We start from the raw sequence: 23,906 nt of genomic DNA on the forward strand, positions 1-23,906 counted from the left end.
TAAAATTCATTTTACCTTCAGGGAATACAACCAAGAGTGAGGAATGGCAAATTAATAATAATATTTCACAAGAAAACAATTATTATTAATGCGGAGCTTTGGAGGATGTATCAAAGAATATACTTTAGGATGGATGCACTTTTAACAAAAGTTGGTACAGACCAAATGTTACAAATTTCTGTAAGTTATCCAAGGAAATAAAGGAGCATTCACAACACATACAAGGTGGAAGGTATGAAATAAATACAGGAGTTTGCAGAATAAGGGAGGACCTTGGAGCGTTTGAAAGGTATGAAATAGCTGTTAAAATGACAAGAGAACCCTGTTTACACAGAAATGCAGATTAAATGTAAATTACATTGAATTTACATTATTCAACCTCAGCCAGAATATTGTCTTTAACTCTGGGAACTATTATAAATATAGAAACACAAAAAAAACCTACAGCACAATACAGAGCCTTCAGCCCATGATGCTGTGCTGAACATATACTTATTTTAGAAGTTACCTAGGCTTTATCCATAGTCCTCTATTTTTCTAAGTTCCATGCACCTATCCAGGAGTCTCTTAAGGGTCCCTATTGTATCCGCCTCCACCACTGTCGCCAGCAGCTCATTCCACGCACTTAATACCCTCTGTGTAAAAAACTTGCCCCAACATCTTTTCTGTACCTACTTCCAAGCACATTAAAACTGTGCCCTCCCATGTTAGCCATTTTAGCTCTGGGAAAAATCCTCTGACTATCCACACGATCAATGCCTCTCATCATCTTATACATCTCCATCAGGTCACCTCTCATCTTCTATCGCTCCAAGGAGAAAAAGCAGAGTTCACTCAACCTGTTCTCATAGGGCATGCTCCCCAATCCAGGCAACATCCTTGTAAATCTCCTCTGTACTTTCTATAACTTCCACATCCTTCCTGTAGTGAGGTGACCAGAACTGAGCACAGTGCTCTAAGTGGGATCTGACCAGGGTCTTATAAAGCTGTAACATTACTCCTTGGCTCTAAAACTTAATCCCACGGTTGATGAAGGCCAATGCACCGTACGCCTTCTTAACCAGTCAACCTGCGCAGCAGCTTTGAGTGTCCTATGTACTTGGACCCCAAGATCCTCTGATCCTCCACACTGCCAAGAGTCTTACCATTAATACTATATTCTGCCATCAAATGGACCACCATTATTTTCTATCAGTGTTCCTTCACTGGGAATGGAATTCTCTATCAAGCAGCCCTTCTTCTCAGTGACTGCCATTGTTCAGTAAGCAGCTCAGCAATATATTTTCAAGAGCAATATGGATAAATTGTGAGCTTTCCACAGAATCTGGAATATAACAATCATAACTTGAGGTGGAACTGTATTCCATAAAGTGGATTGGAGCTTGAATTTTGATGCTGGAGGCATGATCCAATCAAAGAATTTAAAATTATTGGATAGATTTAATACATAAACAATTTCCCCTTATGATGAACTGTTGAATACAAATGCAAAATTTAAGCAGAAGCAAGCAATTTCACTGAGTAATGAAAGAGGAGGTTTTTCACCAATTTTTACTGCATTAAAAGGTATTGGGTATGTGAAGTCAATGCAGGGAAATCACATTGAAATGCACTTAATTTACGATGTAACTGTGTCAAAACCAGTTTGAGGATAGGAATGCCAAGTTATGTCTTTTACAGGAAGCAAACAAATCAATAATGAGAATCCCAGGATAATGTACCAACCCAACAGATTGCCCAGTCGTCACTTCGCATGCACACTTCTTTCATGTTTCTTACTTGAGTATGATCTGGATCCGTCATCTCTTTCCCTCCGTCTGTTTCTTCTCATATCTTCCAGTTTTCCATCATCTCCACTGTCCCTCTGATCATCCCTTTTTCCATTGACAGATGACCTAAAGTATTTTCAATTTATTTGAGCAAGTCTCACTAATTTCACATACATCTTCTCTTCATAATTATATTATGAGGAGCTGACTAAGGGGAAGGATTTCATGCACAATACTTGCTACTTAACAATGCCGTTCTGAGATAGGAGTGACTTTCATTTAACTATCAAGTCCAGGAGCAGCAAGTTTTTTCTCAATGTAAAAAGAAGCACCTGAGAAGATAGTAGTCAAACCTTGCAGTTGGCTGTAGCAACCTTTTAAACATCCTGTCAGTGTTCAAAGTAAATTTATTATCAAAGTATGCATTTTCCATATACTACCTTGACATTCATTTTCTTGCAGGCAATTTCAGAAAAAAATACAATAGAATTCTACAGAAAAAAATGAAGACTGACAAAGACAAATGGCAATAGAAATCAAATTACAAATAAAGGCTGAAAAGAGTCCTTGAGAGTGATTCTACAGGCTGTCTAATCAGTTCAGAGTAGGCATGAGAAGACACAGCCTGGGTGGTGATGATGAATGGTGCTTTCTTGTGCAGCACTCCATGTAAATATATTCAATGGTGGGAAGACTTCACCTATGATGGACTGGGCTATCTATATACAGCACTTCTGTATCCTTTTCCATTCTGGGGCTTTGGTGGTTCCATACTAGGCTGTAATGAATTCAGTTAGGATACTCTCCATCTATAAAAATTTGTCAATATCTTTGGTGACACGCCAAATCTATACAAACTTTTAACCAAGTAGATGCACTGTCATACCTTTGTGATGACACTTGTGTCCCAGGACAGATCCTATGACATGTTGACACCAAAGGATTTAAAGGTACTGACCCTTTCCACCTCCGTTCCCCTAATGAGAACTACTAACTCTTGGATTCAGCTCTAGTTTTGATGACATTAAGTGAGAGGTTGTTGCTGTGGCACCACTCAAGATTTTCAGCTCCCTCCTATACACTAATTCACCACCAATTTTGATTCGGCCAACAACAATGGTGTTGACAGCAAACTTGAATATAACATTGGAATTGTACACACAATCCTAAGCATAAAGTAAGGAGCTAAAATACAACCACTGATTTAGTCCTTCAGAAATATCAGTTCTGGTAATACAAACACTCACTAAAGCTATGAAAAAAGTTTCTTATTATCTACTCTACTCATATCATTCATAATTTTAAATACCCTTATCAAAATCTCCTCACCAGTCTCCACAGCTGCAAGGAAAGCACACTAGGTTTCTCTAGTCTCGCTTCAGAACTAAACACACTACCTCAGGCAAAATCCTGGCTAATCCTCTCTGCACCCTCTCCAGTGTAATCATGTCTCTCCTACAGTGTAGCAAGCAGAACTGTACACAGTACCCTAGCTGTGGGCTAACCAACATTTATCAAGACATTCCTGGTCTTGTACCCTAAGATTTGGCTACTTAAAGCACGCATTCCATATTCCTTCTTCATCACCCTATCTATATGCCCCCATATTTAGGGGCCTTTGGACGCAAACATCCTTAATATCCCTGAAACCCTAACGTTCATGCCTTACCTTCATTTGACCTCTCAAGATTCAACACCACACATTTACCAGGATTCAATTCCATTGCCATTTCTCCATTCAACTTATCAGCTGATCATTATCATGCTGCCTGCTTCACCATCAATACCAACACAACCAATTTTTGAGTCACTTACAAGTCACTCTGACATTCACTAGAGCATGGGACCAATCCCTGAGGAACACTGCAGGTCACAGGCTCCCAATCAAAAACAACCCTCCACCATCACTATGCCTCCTATGGTCAAGCCAATTTTGGATTCAATTTTACTCAGTCCCTTGGGCTCTAATGTTCTAAAAAGCCTTGCACATGGGACTTTATTAAATTTTTACTGAACTCCATGTCAAGCAGATTAACAGCCCTATTCAATATATTTAGGTTACCCATCAAAATTATTCACTAAATTTGTCAGAGCTTGACACTTTTTCTTGACATCTCTGAAGTAAGTCTACTTCCTCACATGTGCTGACAACTCAAATCATGACAATCAAGTCATGATTTGAGAGCTCCTTTCAATTGCCTACACGATAGCCAGCTTCAGAGTTAAGAAGTGCCTACTTTCAAATTATTTCAAATCAGGTCATTGACAACACCACAAACAAGCTTGCCTTTATAGTTCAATTAAGGGTACAGTGACTAACAGAGCACCCCACATTACTAACACTGCATAATTTGGTCAGCATACATAAGCTGCAAGTTAATGCACAAACTCCTTCAACTGAAGAAATGCAACTCCTGCCTCTAATGAAACAAAGTAATAAAACATATATGCAGTTACATTAGTCTTTAGTAAGGTATCTGATGACTGGAGGATTGTTAATGTACTTTTATTTAACAAGAGTAGCAAGGATAAGCTGAGGAACTGCAAGGCATTAAGTCATGAGCAATGGTTGGAAAGTTACTTGGGAGATTCTGAAGGGCAGGATCTACCAATGGTTGGAAAGGCAAGGACAAGAGAGAATGGCATTGTGCATGGAAAATCATATCTTACAAATTTGAATTGAGTTTTTTGAAAAATTGACCAAGAGGATTGAGAAGGGCAGGGTGGTAGACACAATCAACACGAACTTTAACAAGACTTCTGGCAAGGCCTCACACACAAGCTGTTAGGGAAGATAGAGCAGATGAGTGACCCAACTGCACACAAAATAGACTCAAGTGATAGAAGTTACAGAGAGGTAGTGAAATGTATCTTTTCCCCTAGATCTGTGATCAGTGCAGCAGTAATTGGTGCTGGCTCATGGATTGTTTGACATATGCATTAATGATCTAGATGAGAATGAAAGTGCCACTAAAATTCACAGTATAGTGCACAATGAAAAGATTGTCGAAGGTCAGAACAGTATATTGAACAACTGGAAAAGTAAGCAAAAGAATGACAATGTCATTTAACTCAGGCAAGTTGTGTAATGCATGCACATGAATGGCAGGGCCTTGAGGAATGTAAAGCATACTGTAAGGCATACTGGCCTTCACTGGCCAAAGCATTGAGTACAAGAGTTGGAAAGTCACATTGCAGTTGTACAAAAAAAAAGTTAGTTCACATTCAGAGAATTGTACAGCTCTGTTCACAATACGACAGGAAGGATGTGATTAAGCTAAAAAAGTGCAGAAAAGATTCATAAGGATGTTGCCTGGATTGGAGGCTTCAGTTACAAGGAGAGATCAGATAGCATAGAGCAAAGGCAGCTAACAGGTTTCACGATAAGGTATGTAAAAGTAACATACAAAGGGTAGATAGCTAGTGTGTTTTCCATGATAAGGATGTCTAGAACATGAGGGCATAAGTTTCAGGTAAGGAGGTGGTTTAAAGGGGATCTGAAGGATAACATTTTCCACAGAGGAGTTGATATCTGAAATGAGGTGGTGCTGGAGGCAGGAACAGTAACAACACTTAAGAGGTATCTGGACAGGTACTCAAATTATTAGGGCATTGCAGGAAATATAATGCAGACAACTGGGATCAGCTGAGGCGGGCAAGCTGGTTGGCATAGACACAGTGGCCGAAGGAATTTCAGAACAGGTACTACAGGAATTAATAATCAAAATGAAGACTTTAATAATAGTTTGCAGAAACAACCAGATTTGGACAATGGATGAAAAGATAAGGATACAAGAACATGCAGGGTTACATCTTCAACAAAATGGGCAGAAGAAGACATGTGACCCTCTTCTATGATCAGGCAGAGCAAAGATTTTTAAAGAAAAATAGTCTCTATTCAACCTTGGGTTGACAACAGTATGATTAAATATGGTCAAACAACAACAATGAAATATCTGCCACACAAGGTGCTTAGCTAAAATTAAACCTACTTACCCATCTCTGGAATGATCCCTATCATGTCCACTTCTTCGGCTGGAACTTGGTTTGGAGACCTTGTTCGTATTCTCGGCTTTCTGCTCTGCAAGTTTCTTACAGCTAGGATCACTTTTAGCCTGAGGACACACACAGATTTCTATGCATAAACTATATCTGCATGTTCAACATCATAATTCCAAACAAACTCATCACAAAACTCTTAGGCCTAGTACTCAGCATCTCCCTTTGCAACTGGATCCTAAATTCCTGACAATCATGAAAGCAAAGCAATACATTTGGCATCAGCTTGGCTGCAGGAGGTGCCAACTGCATGTCAGTGATGTCCAGCTGCCTTAGGGGCTCCACTCTGGATTTTCTGACTGGGGTTACTCCCATAGCCTTCATCTCTCCCGAGGCTGCCCACAAGACAGTGAAGCTATTTACCCATAGCTGGCAATCATTCATGACAATCAGACTGCAATAAAAGCAGCAGCAACACCTTTGCCCAATTGCCTCCCAAGTCTGTGCCCTCAGCCACTAACTTTACTCCCAATACACTGAACCATATGCCAGAATCTGCTCTATCTCTATTTACAAATTTGCAGATAATTTTACTTCAAAGAAGCAATATTGCAGTGGATAGTTCATGTTCATTTCATTCATTATCTAATTCTGGAACTATCCAATTATCCCATAACAACTCAAAATTCCATACATTACTTTCACTTGCTTTCTCCAGCTTCCTTCTACTACTGTCTGTTGATACTCTTGAAATGCTCTGATGTTCACTCCACTCCTGTCACAAAGCCTAAATGAAATGGTTCCCACAATGACCCTTTCTTAAGACTTCTAAAATAGCCAATTTTAGAATCTGTCTTCAACAAAGAAATTAATACCTTATTGAACCTCACTGCACCCTTATGCATTTCATGAGGGTCTGAAAATATTTATCACTATTGATGAATTCCAAGTTTATTTTAAAAACCCTTAAAATCATATAAATTGAAATGAAAATAAGTGATAAAAATGCCATAATGCACTCACAAGTACTGACAGGGAAAGGGAATTAATCAAGGGGAATACGAGGTCAGGTACCCAATTTCTTTGGGACCAAAGTAAACTGATGCAGGTAGGTTGATAAAGGAAAAAAAGTTATACAATTACATTTACAAAGCATGCATTTCCACAACTCTCTCATGCAACATGCATGCTCAATAATTCCCACTGGCAAATTCTAAGTACTTACCAGTTCTACAGTGATGGTTTGCCCATTTAGTTCAGATTGATTCAAGGAGGAGATGCACTCTGTTGCCTCCTCAGGTGTCAACATGGTAATGAATCCATAGCAGCGGGCACCAGGATTACGAGCATCTGTTACAACTTTGGCACAAATCACCTGTGTAAAAATAATCAGTACAGGAAACAAGTGGGGTTAGTATAGGAAATATTAATTATTAGCTTGTTAAATGGTACTTGTTTTCATATAATATTGAAAACGATAATAGACAGTCACTGCAGACATTCACAATTTTATCTTCAATTTGGGTTTGAAAACTGACAAATAAATCAAAACTAATGAAGTACTTATCAATGACATTTTCAAATTTGGGAGACTAAATGGACAACTTCCACAGCAATCCACAAGAAGATAAGCATAAGCAACATTTTGTTTCTCCAAGCAAAAATTCAAAGATCTTCATTAAATACAATGTTATATAAAGCTTGATACAAGTTCCCTTATCTGGAGTATATAGCACTTCCCTCTTTCCCAGACAGTAGATATGTGTGAACTCAACTGCTGTTGTTGAGTTTACATTACGTTTATTTCTATTTTGTCTGTTAGATTAAGCACAGCTTCTAAGAACTGCTTGCTTTTCTTCTTTCCAAGATTAAGATTTTCTTTGCTGCACTTTACATCTTCAATGTAATAAAATAAGGACCATTTCATTTCCACTGAACATCTCAGATCATCTCCCAACAATCTGCAACCATAAAGGTGGAGCATGATCCACCTTCTGCTATTCTTTAATTTCATCAAGGAGCAAAGATGTAGAAATCACTGTCTTTCAGCCTCTGGTATCTAAATGTCATGGAAACCACAAGAAATTTTCCAGATTACTGGAATTGAGAGTCAGTGATTCTAATACCTGTTACTGTGCTGTACCTAGGTTTCTATATAACCAGACTTATATAGAAATTAGGGCAGCATGGTGGTGTAATGGTTAGCACAATATTTTACAGACCAGTTCAATTCCTGCCACTCTAAGTAGTCTGTGTGATCTTCCCGCAACTGCATAGGTTTCCTCTGGGAGCTTCAGTTACCTCTAAAAATCCAAATCTATACTTGTTGACAAGTTAATTGGTCTTTGTAAATTATCCCATAATTAGACTAGGGTTAAATGCTGGATGGCACGTCTCAAAGGACTGGAAGAGCCTAATCTGCACTGTATCTTCATAAATACAGCGGCTCCTCTGGCTAGGATCTTTATGTCCTTGTTGTCCATGGGAATGGTACCAGAGGATTGGAGGGAGGCGAATGTTGTCCCCTTGTTCAAAGAAGGTAGTAGGGATAGTCCAGGTAATTATAGACCAGTGAGCCTTACGTCTGTGGTGGGAAAGCTGTTGGAAAAGATTCTTAGAGAAAGGATCTATGGGCATTTAGAGAATCATGGTCTGATCAGGGACAGTCAGCATGGCTTTGTGAAGGGCAGATCGAGCCTAACAAGCCTGATAAGAGTTCTTTGAGGAGGTGACCAGGCATATAGATGAGGGTAGTGCAATGGATGTGATCTACATGGATTTAGGTAAGGCATTTGACAAGGTTCCACATGGTAGGCTTATTCAGAAAATCAGAAGGCATGGGATCCAGGGAAGTTTGGCCAGGTGGATTCAGAATTGGCTTGCCTGCAGAAGGCAGAGGGTCGTGGTGGAGGGAGTACATTCAGATTGGAAGGTTGTGACTAGTGGTGTCCCACAAGGATCTGTTCTGGAACCTCTACTTTTTGTGATTTTTATTAATGACCTGGATGTGGGGGTAGAAGGGTGGGTTGGCAAGCTTGCAGACAACACAAAGGTTGGTGGTGTTGTGGATAATGTAGAGGATTGTCGAAGATTGCAGAGAGACATTGATAGGATGCAGAAGTGGGCTGAGAAGTGGCAGATGAAGTTCAACCGGGAGAAGTGTGAGGTGGTACACTTTGGAAGGACCAACTCCAAGGCAGAGTACAAAGTAAATGGCAGGATACTTGGTAGTGTGGAGGAGCAGAGGGATCTGGGGGTACATGTCCACAGATCCCTGAAAGTTGCCTCACAGGTAGATAGGGTAGTTAAGAAAGCTTATGGGGTGTTAGCTTTCATAAGTCCAGGGACAGAGTTTAAGAGTCACAATGTAATGATGCAGCTGTATAAAACTCTAGTTAGGCCACATTTAAGAGTACTGGTCGCCTCACTATAGGAAGGATGTGGAAGCATTGGAAAGGGTACAGAGGAGATTTACCAGGATGCTGCCTGGTTTAGAGAGTATGCATTATGATCAGAGATTAAGGGAGCTAGGGCTTTACTCTTTGGAGAGGAGGATGAGAGGAGACATGATAGAGGAGACAGAGGTGTACAAGATATTAAGAGGAATAGACAGAGTGGACAGCCAGCGCCTCTTCCCCAGGGCACCACTGCTCAGTACCCGAGGACATGGCTTTAAGGTAAGGGGAGGGAAGTTCAAGGGGGATATTAGAGGAAGGTTTTTCACTCAGAGAGTGGTTGGTGCGTGGAATGCACTGCCTGAGTGGTGGAGGCAGATACACTAGTGAAGTTTAAGAGACTACTAGACAGGTATATGGAAGAATTTAAGGTGGGGGGTTATATATGGGAGGCAGGGTTTGAAGGCACAACATTGTGGGCCGAAGGGCCTGTAATGTGCTGTACTATTCTATGTTCTAAATAAAAAAAAATTGCACACAACAACATTAATCCATTACTGTAAGTCACTTTGGGACATCCCAAGAAAGCTTCTTTCACCATTCATTTTGTCAATACTAACAGAATACAACAAAGTAACCCTCATCTCTTACCTTGCCATGTTTACTGAAGAGATTCTTCAAGTCAGTTGCCCTGGTAGTGGAGGACAGTCCGCTCACCCAAAGGTTCTTGCCTGTAGCATCTGAAGTTCTGCAGGAACCTGGTTCCTCTGCATTGCAAAACAGTCTGATTAATTATGAAAGAACCTATCCTTGCATTGAGACAGACTCCTACCTTTCGTCTCCCTTGCTTGTCAAACATCCTATTAGAGCTGAATCTCTATGAATTTATATTATTTCTATCTGTTAAACTGACACTTGATTTGCATTAGTAACTGATTAAAGGGATGCATAGTCATAATGTCTAAAATATGCAAAATGTTCATCTTTTCCTTCAATTTCATGCAAAATCTACATACTCGTTAAATAACATGCAGAATAAAGGATTATATTTGTAGTCTGACTTACCTTTTTCACTTGTCTCATTCTTAATATCTTTTCCATCCTCAGAGCTAAAGACACAAAGGTATATTTCATGAGACATTCAGGAACTCAGATGTTCTCAACCGAAAGCATCACTTCCAGCTAGATAAATTCTCCAATACCTACCCAAGTATTACAGCTATCAGCTGCAAGTCATTGTGAACAAAACACTTAGAAATATGTTTGCAGAGGTGAACACCAAAGATGTTTTGAACCCAGCTACGAATAGAACTGTACAAGAACTGCTGCAATTATACTTCGATACCATCAGCAAGTAGCGCACAGAGAGCAAATTCCTACTTGCAAACTCTGCAGAATGGAGGAAAGTGTAAAAGATAAACAAATACAGCCTCCAATGATAGAGGGATGAGATTATCAAGAGATTTTAAAATTAAAATAAAATCTGTTCAAAAATTACCAACACTGGGCTGGCCAATTCACAAGTTTACTGGAATCATCTTAGCACGATTGAAAATCTGATCTTGAACTAAGAAACAACAAACCTCTTCTGATCACTGCCCTCAACAATCGAAGGTTCTTTCTTTTCTGCTTTGTTAGAACCTTCATCTTCTGGATTCCTTGCACTTGTTTTACATTCCTCAAATCGTGGCAGCGTTTCTGTTTCTGCTCCCTTAGTCTCTCCCTCGTCTACTTCATGCTTCTGCTGGTGACTTTCCATCTTATCATTACTTTCAATCATGTCCATCTTCTCAGCATCAACCTTTTCTTGCATATAGTCAGTCTCCATCTTGGGTCCTTCCGGTTGCATTTCACCAGCTTCGTCCAACGTAATTCTGTCCTCCATTTGAACCACGTTTCTATTTTCCTCTTCGATATAGGTGGCATCCATATCAATCATATATTGCATCAATACCCGAGGATCTTCAGGGGGCTTCGCCTCTGTAGGAACTGAACTATAAGCCTCCCCCGAATTCTCAGCTACATTCTCCTTTTCTATGGGATTAATGGAATAAATAGCACAAGGTTTAATTATAGCATATAGAGCAAGAATACATGAGGAGCTAGTATACTCCCCTACCCACTGGGAGATTGGAAAACTGAGGGAGCATAAAAAGTACTGTCAATATAATGATTTTCTTATTAGGTTATCATAATCAAAGTAGCAGGAATGTAGCCCTGAATGTCAAAAGGAAAAATTTCCTGGAACTCAAATAGAAAGCCTGAAATGGGAATCATTTTTTTTGTTTTGTTTCTACTAGCTCTTGCAATGATTAAAAAAAAGAAAATCAGACCCTGGAAAACTTGAGAGCTGCAATGATGAAAGATTTCTCAGTACAAGAACTCTTCCTTAGACCAAATTCCTGAACAAAAGAAGTTGAATTGTGATTAAAATGACCATTACAAATTTGAGAGCATGCTAATATAGTTGAGAGGCACTGTATTGTTAGAGGGGTATTCTTTCAAATGAGACACTAATCTGAGGTTCCATTTGCTCTCTTAGATAGGTACAATCTGAAGACGATTCATTCTCTCAACTTCTTGCTGATCATCATCCCTTAATCAACTTAATTAAAATAACTAAATGTGGCGATTTACCACATTTCAGTTTGTGAGACAGTATTATTCACAAATTGGCTACTGTGTATCCTCCAACAGAGCTTGCCATTCAAAAATACAATATTGACTACTTAAGTATTGACTGGTGAAGTATTTTGGCATACCAAAAAAAAGCAAATAACAAATTGTTTCTATGTCTATATAATTGAATTAATGGCGAAAGCAAATAACTCTAATCTTTCAACACCTGCACTGGCATCTAAGAGAACCTTTCCTAGAACAGAAGATGCCTGCGATTAGATTACTATACAGCAAAGCAGAAACAGAAGATGCAAGAAGTCAACTCAGCACCAAAAACTGCAATGTTTCTCCTTTAGTTTCCTCTTAGCCACTTAGACAAAATACTTGTTAAAACATCCTCTTCAACCATATTAATAAAAGGCAATTGTTTGATCTGTCCTCCCCTTCACATCAGCAAGCTATATGATACGGTGAATGAAAAAGTAATCCATAACTAATTCAATACAATGTAGAATCATGCAAGTACATAGAAAACAAATGGAAAAGCATCAAAAAAGACTGAAAAGCACTGCTCAGAAGTACCATGGTAGACAGAAATCCTTTGTTAGAGCAAATAGTTAGAAAGGCAAAGAGCTTATGGACTTACACTGCAAGAGTATGTGAGTTCAAGAATACAGTTGGCTTACTGAAATTATGTTGGCCCTGAAAAGTTTACACCCGGATTATTATGTACAGATCTGGTCTCACTCGCGCTGGCTCATCCTGTGATTTAAGTAGCATTTTCAGTGTGGTTTTGCATAATTCAGGATGAAGGAATTCTTCAAATCAAATCTCACTGCACTCATTATACTGCAATTATATTCTTAAATTGGGAGACATGATATTGGGAGTGCAATCTCAACAGGTGATTGTATAATTGCATTAAGACAGCTTTATTCTTGCACACAATCCTTTTACTCCATAGGCTAATATACTTGCAGGAACTATGAACTATGACATCCAGATCCTTCCAAGCCCCACTTTTCAACTTCCCAGCATTTATAAACTACTTGCTTTTTTGCTTTATTCAACCAAAGGAGCTGATGTCACATTTTTTGACATTATATCAACTGTTAAGTCCTCAACTATTCATTTAGTTATCATTTAAAAACTCTGCATCTGGTCACAACTCATTGCAAACCAAGTTTTGTATCATCATCAAACTTGGAAACACTGCATCTGGTTCCCAATGGGGACCAGTAAATCCCAATGGGGTCCGTTACATATCCTAAGGGGAAGGAGAAGTCGTTTGGGGGTTGGGTGGAAGAGGGGAAGCAACATGCTAACTTGAGTAACAAGACTTGACCATTAGTTGAGCAGGCACTTCCAAAAAAAAAAGGATGAGGCCCTGGAACACAGGAAGAACTATAGCTCTGGAGACAATGAGCACCCGTCGTCACAAAGCGTCTGAAAGTTAGCAATCTCATCCGACCTTACCAACAGCCGTTACAAAGGATGCATAAATTAGCCCAACAGTTTCCTTTGACTCAGGGCACAGAATGTGCTCATGCAATTTTACAGTCGGCAAGACGAGTACACCCTCTCAACTATTCTCTACAAATTGTGCAATGATACAGTGCTGGCTGGAACCAAATGGTGAAATAGAGCCAGTGAGCCCGAGGATTCCTCTTGAGGTGTTCAAAGCGATCTTGGTTTCATATGTGTGGTCAAGAAACATCTTTGGGGATTATGAGACCTTACGTGATTGGTCAATCGCACTAACTGGAATAGTATAACGGTAGCTTGCCGAACACCAGCTCTATCCCAACTAGCATTCAGATTTCAATCTGAATCCTTGTCAACATAAGTTTCACTGTTGTGATCATCTTCATCTTCACCTCACTGCTCCTTGCGCTACCATCCTGTGTCAACATCCTGCCATCGTCAACATCTGGCCAGCATTCCCAGTTTTTATTTTAACTTAGCCCCATTAATGATGGATAAATACATACTGCACAATCTGAGTCTGAAGCAAGTGCAGCTTTGAATCCTAATTCTGCTAAGAAATAGAAAGTGCGTCCATTCAATATTACATACCTGGAGTATGGATTTATTCTGTTCCCATCAGATCAGCAACACCCCAACATGTACTGTCTAATGAAGCCATGAAACCATTAAGATTGCAGGGGCACTTCGTAAAAGACACACTGTAAAGTCTACTCATGGTATTTACAGTATTCAATTCCAGAAGATGAAAGAAGCCTTTGAAAAGAATTGAACAGTCATTTGCCAAGAAAGCTAAAAATGACCATGGTAGTGATCTTCCAAAATGATAGCAAAGTGTGGAAAATCTCATGCAATTGGTGAAAGATTAAGAATGCCTGCTGTATCAGAAGTGCTCATCACTGTTCTCAAAAATTTTTAATTATTTAAAAGTATTTTAAATTCCTCTGAGCAATAACGCTATAGCTCATCATATTGACAGATTGAGTGAAGACACTGAGCATCAACTATGCAGAACTACAAATAACAATTTGGGATACAATTGCATGTATCAACAGTGTGAGACAACAAAACATTGCTAATGGCAATGTACGGTTTTAGAGTTTATCAAAAATGGAAGTTTACGAAGAGATGCTCTTTTGTAAAAAGTTAAAAAAACAAACATCAACAGAGAATCAATCAATGACAAGCTCAAAATATATATTGAGGATAAAAGTATTCTGATTAGGAACATGATTTATTGTGCAACAGATGAAGCACCATGCTGGTTTAGTGGCATTTATTAAAAAAAGAAATTCTAAGCCTGTTTGCAACTTATTGTGTATTCATTGTCAACATCTCGCAACCAAACAACTCAGCCAGTAACGTTTTTCAAGTACAACTCTTACAATATCTGTTATCAACAAAATAAAAGCTCATCCATTAAATAGCGGAATATTTTGCCTGTTTTGCCAAGATAACAATGAAGAGTTTCAACACCTGCTTCTTCACACTGAAGTGCACTGGCTGTCAAAAGATGTTTAAAACATTTCTTTGATCTTTTTGATGCTATGGTTGAATTTTTGCTCAAAGCTGACAAAAGCTTGGGAAACAAGACAGAACTTCTACATGGAAATGCGGCATATTATAGAACAAACATTCTAAATATGAAAATGCAGGGTGAGAATTTCAATTTGATCCAGGCAATAAGTGAAGTGTCCACTTTATCAGAAAATTGGAAATACTGGAAAACCTTGGATGGTCTCACAGCTTTCCTGCATGGAAAGTATGGCACTCTCTTTCACAGACGGTGATTTGCAAGAGTACTGCTTACGCCTGCAGTCACTGAAGAAGGATTTTCAGATTGATTCAAGGGTTTGAACAATCTGGAAATTCCAGACTAGGTAATTAACTCCCTTTTTTTGCCCGATGGAAGAACAGGAAGACAGCTTGCAAGAAGAAATTATTGAAATTCAGAATGATGAAGAAGCAAAACTACTTTTCAAAAATGTCAGCTTTTGTGGTATGTGACTATACAGTCTTAAGAAGTATTGTGCTCTTTGCAGAAGAGCCAAACTGCTCTTCATTGCATTTCCATCCTCCTACCTTGTTGAAAGAGGGTACAGTGTAGTGAACCACATACTCACAAAAAGCAGAAACTGCTTGGACACTGTTATGTGTGGGGACTTAAGGCTTTCGCTGTCGCAACTTGGACCAGATATTTCAACGCTTGCTAAAAAAACCATCAAGCTCAAGGTGTTGTGCAGACCATGAGCACCATGTAAGCTAGGTTTAAAAACAAATAACAAATTTAAAGCAGAATTATTTTTCTCATCTTAGCATATGGTAGACATGTTTTTACACTACAGGAGCACTGGAAAGTTAATTGTGCCCAAGTGTGGCATTGGCAAGTATGAAAGTGATTTACGGGGGTGTTGGGCTAAAAAGAATGGGAAACATTGATCTAAACCATTGACAGATTGTGAACAGCTGGTCACTGGTACCAACCTAGGACTCCCCACTGTCTTCTAACTCTAAAATTAACCAATGTCTGATTTATCGGACTTAGCCCTACAAGGCTGATATAATTGTAACCTCAGTTCTGCATTGCTGTGGTGATCTTTCACTCTTTTACACATCAATGACCTACAGAGAGCCTTATAAATACTTAACAACTCCCTTTGGGGAAATAGTTGTAGTAAAATATCCAAAAAAAAATCTTACCACCTTCTTAATTCAAAGTCTAGTTTATTGTCATATGCACAAGCGCAATGAAAAATTTGCTTTCAGCAGCATCACATGGCATCATTTAAGCTTTTCCAGGCAAAGACTGCCTACTTCTAGATTCTTTACAAGAGAGACCGTTTCTATATCCACATCATCAAACTCTTCAGGATCTAACAGGGCAGCCACTTGACACCAAACAACAAGCAAGAGTTCAATCCTGATCCTGGGTACTGTATGGATTTCACACTTCTTCCCCATGAATGTCCTCTGGATATACATATGTTTCCTCTCACATTCCAAAAAAATGCAGAATAGTAGGTTAATTGGTTATTGCAAATTGTTCTTAGTTTGTAAATGAGTAATAAGACTTGGGACGAGTTGGCTGATCCAAAAGCAGGAAGAACAAAATGTGTTATGCTAGGAGTGCAAAGAAAGGGGTGCTTGATAGCACAGCCTCAGTTGGCTGAAGAGTCTGCTTTCACGCTACATCTTTCTGACTATAGTTGCCCACCAATTTCCAGTATTACCTTCTTTAAATTATATACAATAATTTTATACAATAATACCTTTATCCTACTTCTGTATCCAATTATTCTATTAATAGCAGTTTTTTAATTATTTGTCACCTCTACATATTAGCCTTCTATAGATTACGCACGATAACAACCACTCCCTAAAGTTTGTCCAGTTGCAGCTGCACTAAGTGTATTCACCACTGGATCTCACCGGGTTACAGACTCAACATTGTCATTCTGTATTGTCATGCTAGTCTAACTAATGAAATAGGTGCTGTTCATATACTTGTTAACTACAACTTTGGCAGTTCTCTAACATAATTTCATGACACTAGTTTCAGTTAAAAATAAGCAACAGCTTATAATTATAACAAACACAAGAAAATGTAAAGATTAACCCACCAGACAGCCAGATTATCTCAGATTTACCATCAGGATAAAAATAAATGAACACAAAAAAAAAGGTATTTACACCCATTTGCTTTAAATATGATAGGTTAAATAATATTCATCTGTACTACAAAATTACTATAATTCTATGTCATCTACCAACTGGCTACATAACCAATCCATAACCAGTCAATCATAGAATTTAGACATCAACTGGACTGGGTAAAGAATGGAACAGTCAACTAAATTCTGCCCTGACAGAATAGATACAAAAAGTGCTTTGCATGGCAGGACTGAAGTGTCCATTCCTTCTCATGACAACATGGCTCAAGAGCTAAGGGTAGATTACATTTCAGATTCAAACTTAATACTTCAAGAGATGAATATTTAATTAAATAAAGACAAAACAATCCCTTTGCCATTTGTTGCCTAAGGTGGTGTTATGTTTCAGTATTAAATTGCCTGAAGGCATTGCAAGTCAGAAAATATACATTGATAGCTTTCACCTCAGTTTTCCACTCTTCCAGTAGCTGTACTGTTCTCTGATGTTCACTACCACAAAATGCTTCTATATTTATGCATTTTGTAAGAAAAATAGGGGAGGGTTGGTGAAAGGGAGGGAGAAATAGGAGAGTTGGAGCGTTCAGACTAGGCAATGATCTTCAACAATACCTGGTTCTTCTAGAGTTGTTTCAATTTCCTAAAAGGAAGAAAAAAAAATGCAAGCACATTAAAAATTGCAGCACTTTCCATTTATATAGCGACACTCAAAACTATTTGTCCCAATTTAAATTAACTATCACAAATAGAACAATGGAATAACAGAGCTGCTGGCTCAAAGTATAACCATGTTAAAGGTAGATTTCCAAATCTTTAGCTAGAACATAGTTGTAATCCACTTTCCTTTATAATTCAGTTTTATAAACAAGGTCACGAAAAAAATCAGAAGGCCGATATTCAAACTATACATCTCTGTGAGTATTTACAAGTTCATTGTTCCTGATTTCAAGACCCTTAGAATCTATGATCTTACTTTCATTCCAACAATCTTCTGCAGTTTCAGGAAGAGCCACAAAGGTAAACCTACATCATCTCCCAGTTTCTCAATAACACGGGTATTACATGTTGGCCAAACATACAAATCACACCAGTATGGAAGACATGCTTAACTCCAAGTCAATATCTCAACAATAATTAGCTGTTGGATTACAAAAGGTAAAAAATTTGTCAGTTATTTACAGTTTTGGTTGGATTCTATCAGCCGTGGCCATTGAAGAGGCAAGGCATCAGACCCTGGTAGGACTCTGAAAGTCTGTACCAACTAATTGGTGGGAGTGTTCAAGGAGATCTTCAATTTCTCACTACTGCAGTCAGAGGTTCCAACCTGCTTCAAAAGTCTGACAATCAAGCCAGTGCCCCAGAAGAGCAGGGTGAGCTGCTCACATCCAGTGGCACTCACACCTACTGTGATTAAGTGCTTTAAGTTGATCATGGCAAGTATCAACTCCTGCCTAAATAAGGACCTGGACCCATTGCAAGCTGCCTATCGCCACAATTGGTCTACAATAGATGCCATTTCACTGCCTCTCCACTCTGCCTTGGTTCACCGGGAAATAGTAATACCCATGTCAGGCTGCTGTTTATTGATTATAGCTTGTCATCCAATATAATCATACCCTCAGTTCTAATCAACAAGCTCCAAAAAACCTGGGCCTCTGTACCTCCCTCTGCAACTGGATTTAGATGGATCAGAAATGACATCTCCTCACGGACAACAACAAAAGCACATCGCAAGGATGAGTGCTTAGCACACTGCTCAACTCTGTCTACACCCTAGACTACGTGGCTAAGCATAGGCCATCTAAAAATCTGCAATGACAACCAATGTTAGCAGAATTTAGGATGGTTTCTATGAGGCGAATAGGAGCAAGGTTGATTAGCTGGTTGGGTGGAGTTACAACAATAACCTAACATTTAACATCAGTGAGACCAAGGTTTGATCGTAGCCTTCTGGAAGGGGAACACACCCCAGTCCTCATTGAGGGATCATAAGTGAAAAGGATAAGCAGCTTCAAGTACCTGGGTGTCAACATCTCTGAGGATCTATCCTGGGTTCAACGTAATGGTGAGGCATGACAGTAGCTATATTTCATTAGAATTTAAAGGAGAAATGGTATGTCACCAAAGACGCTGTCAACTTTCTACACTGCGCAGGATTGAAAAAGGCTGCAGAAAGTTGTAAACTCAGCCAGCTTGATCATGGGCACTAGCTTTCTCAGCATCCAGGTCACCTTCAATAACCCAATGCCTCAAGAGCAGTATCTATCATTAAGGACCCTAATCACCTAGGACATACCCTCTTCTGATTGTTATTATCAAAGTGGTGGCTCAAGAGCTTGAAGACACACACTCTGTGTTTCAGAAACAGTTTCCTCCTCTGCACCATCAGGTTTCTGAATGGACAAGAACCAATGAACACCTCCTCAGTACTTTCTACCACTCTCTTTTTGCACTACTTAGTTAATTTTCTTTGTTTTATAAACTTTTATAACTTAGAATTTTTACTATATGTTGCAATATACTGCTGCTGAAAAAACAACAAATTTCACAATTTATGCCAGTAATATTAAAGCTGATTCTGAATCTTGGGAAGAATATACTGGCCTTTGGAGATATACAGAGCAATTAATGGCACTGAGCCTGTCTCAAGGGTCGAGAGCATACATTGCACAAGCTTGGCTTGTATTCAGAATACAGAAATGGAGATGAACTGACAGAAGTAATTGAATTGATAGAGAAACTACTTCCTCCAATGTGAGAGAGAAAACATGATGACTACATAGAAAAACTTCGATAATTTGCTGACTAATCAGAAAGTCCAATGTTCAGCGTCTGGTTCATTGGATAGTTTTCTGGTCTTCCCTCTAAACTCAACTCCCCGTTTCCTTTAATATGTATATTTTAAGTTACCAGACTCAATATAAAAAATATTCTGCAACACCTGATAAAGTAAAAATGCATATAGTGCAGGAAATCAGCCATTATAACACCAACATTCCAAGATTACTGGAGTTTTAACATATTTTAAATTTAGAACTTAACCATTAAAAAAATTTAAAGAGTAGTTTATGGAATTTGATAAAGAATTCAGAATTTCTACAGTATATGTCACCATTTTTATTTTATTATTTAGAAATACAGCGTGGAACAAGCCCTTTCAGCCCTTCAAGCTGTGCTGCCCAACAAGCCACTGATTTAACCTTAGCCCAATCATGGAGCAATTTACAATGACTGATTAACTTACTAACCAGCATGTCTCCGGATGTGGGAGAAAACCAAAGCACCCAGAGGAAACCCACTTGCACATGGGAAGGACCGTACAAATCTGCTTACACAATTGAACTCCAAACACCCGAGCTGTAATGGTGTGTGCAATTTTCAAAGTTCAAAGTATACTTATTGTCCCAAGTACAAATATGTCACCATATACTACCTTGAGATTCATTTACTTGCAGGCATTCATAGTAGAATGGAGAAAATGAAAATGTGTTTTGCTGCACCTAAATTTAAAACTTAATCATTTAATAAAATGAGGGAACAATTTTCACAAAACCAGCAGTGATCTGAATTCTTTGTCAAATTCTGTATATGCTAGGGAAAATCCGAGCTTACAACGCAAATTAATATACTCATCAGATTAGGACAAACTATGCAAAGATAGGTAAATAAAGCTGAGATGTTTGATCCACCAACTGAAGGGCCATGCCAGTTTTTGGAGCTGAATGGCCAGCTTCCGATAATTACATTTTAAACAACATGCAGGTGATGGTGGATCAAATAAATATTGGGGAATCAATACACAAGAAAACATAACAGTAAAACAAGGACAATAGAGCATCTAATTACTTGGAAAATATGCTGGCCCAGTATGTGTTACTCATTAGTCCAGAATATGAGCAAGGGGACTTGGACTGTGGGTCTAAGGAGAAGCTGAAGCCAGGTTGGGGTCTGAAACAGCAAAGATCTGGAACATTAGTAGGTCAGCAGCCAGATAAGAGGTCCAAAACTTTAAAGCTAAAGTATAGAAGTAGGTCTTCATCCCATACTTTTCATGCTGACCATCAGGCACATATACATACTACTCCACTTAACAGCACTTAGTATGCTTCTCCTATGCCTTGACGATTCAAGCTCTTGACCTGGCCTCCCATTCAGACAGTGTGTTCCAAGCAACCCTCAGCAAGAAAGAAACTCTTCCTTATATCCTCTCTAGCCACTTAAATCTTTGTCCTCTGGTTATAGGCATTACTGCTATTTTATTTTCAGGAGAGGATTACTATACCTCCAGGATTTTTTCCTCACTACAAATTCACCAGGTTTATCGGAAAATTTATTTTACTATTTAACACGTACAAACGTGTTTGGGTATTAACTGGAGCAGGGCCTGATGGCCCAAACAATCTAAGAGTGTCAGCTTACTGGACAATCAATTCAGAAGATATCAAAGAAATTGTCTAATTTCTCCAGCATCAACAAAATTATGGAATGAAATTTGATCTTACTTCATTAACTTGCATTTGTTCCCCCTCTGCTGGGTCTCCAGTTGCCTCTTTTCGTTCCTCAATCAGAAAATATTAAAATTAATAGAAGAACAATGAATATGTAAACAACTTACAAGTTCAAATCCTAGCTTTATTTCTTTCCTTAATCAAAAAGTAGAATCAGTGCTTTATGTCATGTCTAGATAGACTGCAGAGAATTGAAACCTCCTAAAGGCAGTTCTAACAAGATTGGTCAAAAATGACACAGTTAACTAGATCTCATTCTACACAGTTCTACTTTTAAGGGCACCAGACAGCTTAAATTATAAGGAACAAAGGAGCTTAAATTAATTTTTAAATGCCTCAGGAACTTAGCAGCTGATGAGATGTGAAGAGCCAGTACTATTATTAAATGCTATTGAAGCCCTTGTATTGATAGCACTTGTGGTTCAGAAGAAGCTTCAGCTGTTGTTCAGCAGAAGTAAATTAGCAAGCCCTTCTCTCCCACTCCTTTCTCTTCACCTCCCCATTATCACTTCTCTTTACCCAGCAGAGACCTTTGGAGCCACATAATCTCCTTACTTTCTCAACTGAAGTGGAGTCCAAAATACACTCCATGGCTTTGTCCACAACAGCATCTGCCTCGGCACACTTAGTGTACCCAATTTCTGACACGTTCATTACTTCGGTGTCCTGATCCTGGTCAACAAAAGCTTCAATATCCTCCTGTGATAAAGAAAAAGAGACAAGCTATGACCTACTACACTGTTGACTAATGGTGGTAGGATATAAAATTACCAACCTTTCAATCTATTTGCCCAAATGACACTGTGTGAGGTGAAAGTAGAAACAAAGCTACAGGCACTACATCTGCCACTGTGCTCAGCACAATAAGCCAATTCCTCAAAACACATCATGTACTCCTTCCTCAACATTAAACAGGAAAATTTCCAGACACAATTCAAGTTTTGTAACTGCATGTGACCGATGTTCTTCTCAATCTTTGTCTAGTGTCCTGACTGACCAAACTTTAGTTTTATAAAATGTCTTTAACATATCACACCAAACATATTTTGGTTCTCCCCACATCCATAAAATTCACCTCAATCTCACTGTTACAAAGCTGTTTGCAATCTACATTCTCACCTTTTTTAAGACTGAGCATAACTAACAGATAACTGTAGCAGAATAAGGAATAAATTGACTGAGATGCCATCAGATATGACAACAGCTAAATAATGGAATAATTCGCTTTTATTGATTCCCTTGGTAAGTAAGAAATAAAGCCAGTAAAGCTGACTGAAGTAGGTAAAGATGATTATGTAATAAAGCTGGTAAGGTGGCATGGTCACAGGTAACTGAAGTAGTTAAGAATGATTATGTAATTAAATGAAGCTTACAATGCTGCTGAAAAACTGCAATCTGATGAATCAAGAGATTCAAGTGGCTGGAAAAGCTTTTTATAAAAAATTATACTACAAATTACATGAAACTAAATTGACAGAAGGAATTGTAAATTAAGAATAAAGGCCAACAAATCTCTGGACTTGATGCCTGCTTACTAAGAACTAAAGATGCTGTAGAATAGTGGTCACCAACCTTTTTAAGCCCATGATCCCCTACCTCAGCCTTAGTAAAAGGCAAGATCGACTCCAAATCTAATACTTACACGCATGTGCACCGGGGCAGAAAAGACCAGAAGTAAAACCCCGTAACACGGAAGTAGAAATAATATATAAACACCAGGGGTCACCACCCTTTTTTTTGCACCGCGGACCAGTTCAATATTGACAATATTCTTGCGGACCGGCCGGGGGGGGGGGGGGTTAACCGTGACGGGAATACAGCAAAACTCGAAGCAGGTTCCTTATGTCCAGTCTATTCTGCAATTTAGTTTACCTGGCTCTCAGCTGCTGTCCCGCTTGCTCACGTTTTTTCCGCTGGAAAAAAGCTCAACGGGTTTCTCTTTAAGCACAGGGTGCTTGGACTCAAGGTACCGAAGCAGTTTTGAGGGCTTCATTGCCTCATTAGACAGCCTCTGGGCCCGAACTCCAGTCTCCCGCCCACCCGCCTTGGCCAGATGAGGCTGCTCCCGTACTGGGGTCGCGGCCGCAGTCTGGAGAGAGCAACCAACCAACTGAGGAGTGAGTTAGGACGCACGCCCACCCCCCTTATAGGATCTATCGGCCGACAAAAGTTTATTTCAGTAGATCGCAGCGAGATAGCTGCTCTGTTGCTTATGAAACCCTGAGCCCGAATGAGGTCTGTGAATATTTTAGCACCGGATTCCCATGAACATTCGGTGTGCTGAACAGGTTTAGAGGCAGCGTCTGTCTGTCCACACTCCGGGCCGGTAGCATTGGCACTTCCTGCCGGCCGGCTACCCGAGGCCAACCAGTGATCTCTGACGCGTGTGGGTAATGACCTCGCGTGTATTGTTTCCTGTGTGTGGTTGGGGACCACTGAAGTACACTGTGTAGTGGGGGGAGC

At 39.2% G+C, this 23,906-nt stretch overlaps 1 protein-coding gene across 12 annotated transcripts in view; it reads right to left on the reverse strand.

Annotated features, from left to right (window-relative positions):
- The window catches only part of LOC132406296 (scaffold attachment factor B2-like), an 89,607-nt gene that overhangs the window by 54,677 nt on the left and 11,024 nt on the right, over positions 1-23,906 (reverse strand). For 10 of the 12 annotated variants that reach the window (XM_059991748.1, XM_059991753.1, XM_059991752.1 and 7 more), the window contains exons 4-12: positions 21,999-22,142; positions 21,438-21,494; positions 17,548-17,575; positions 10,747-11,197; positions 10,229-10,272; positions 9,815-9,930; positions 6,994-7,143; positions 5,766-5,884; positions 1,780-1,895 (exon numbers count right to left, since the gene is read on the reverse strand). In XM_059991748.1, the coding sequence (XP_059847731.1) occupies positions 1,780-1,895; positions 5,766-5,884; positions 6,994-7,143; positions 9,815-9,930; positions 10,229-10,272; positions 10,747-11,197; positions 17,548-17,575; positions 21,438-21,494; positions 21,999-22,142 (1,225 nt within the window). The remainder of the gene's footprint in view (positions 1-1,779; positions 1,896-5,765; positions 5,885-6,993; positions 7,144-9,814; positions 9,931-10,228; positions 10,273-10,746; positions 11,198-17,547; positions 17,576-21,437; positions 21,495-21,998; positions 22,143-23,906) is intronic. The other 2 variants (XM_059991750.1, XM_059991749.1) reach the window with 1 other exon arrangement.

Source organism: Hypanus sabinus, chromosome 16, assembly GCF_030144855.1.
Source record: "Hypanus sabinus isolate sHypSab1 chromosome 16, sHypSab1.hap1, whole genome shotgun sequence".
NCBI lineage: Eukaryota > Metazoa > Chordata > Chondrichthyes > Myliobatiformes > Dasyatidae > Hypanus > Hypanus sabinus.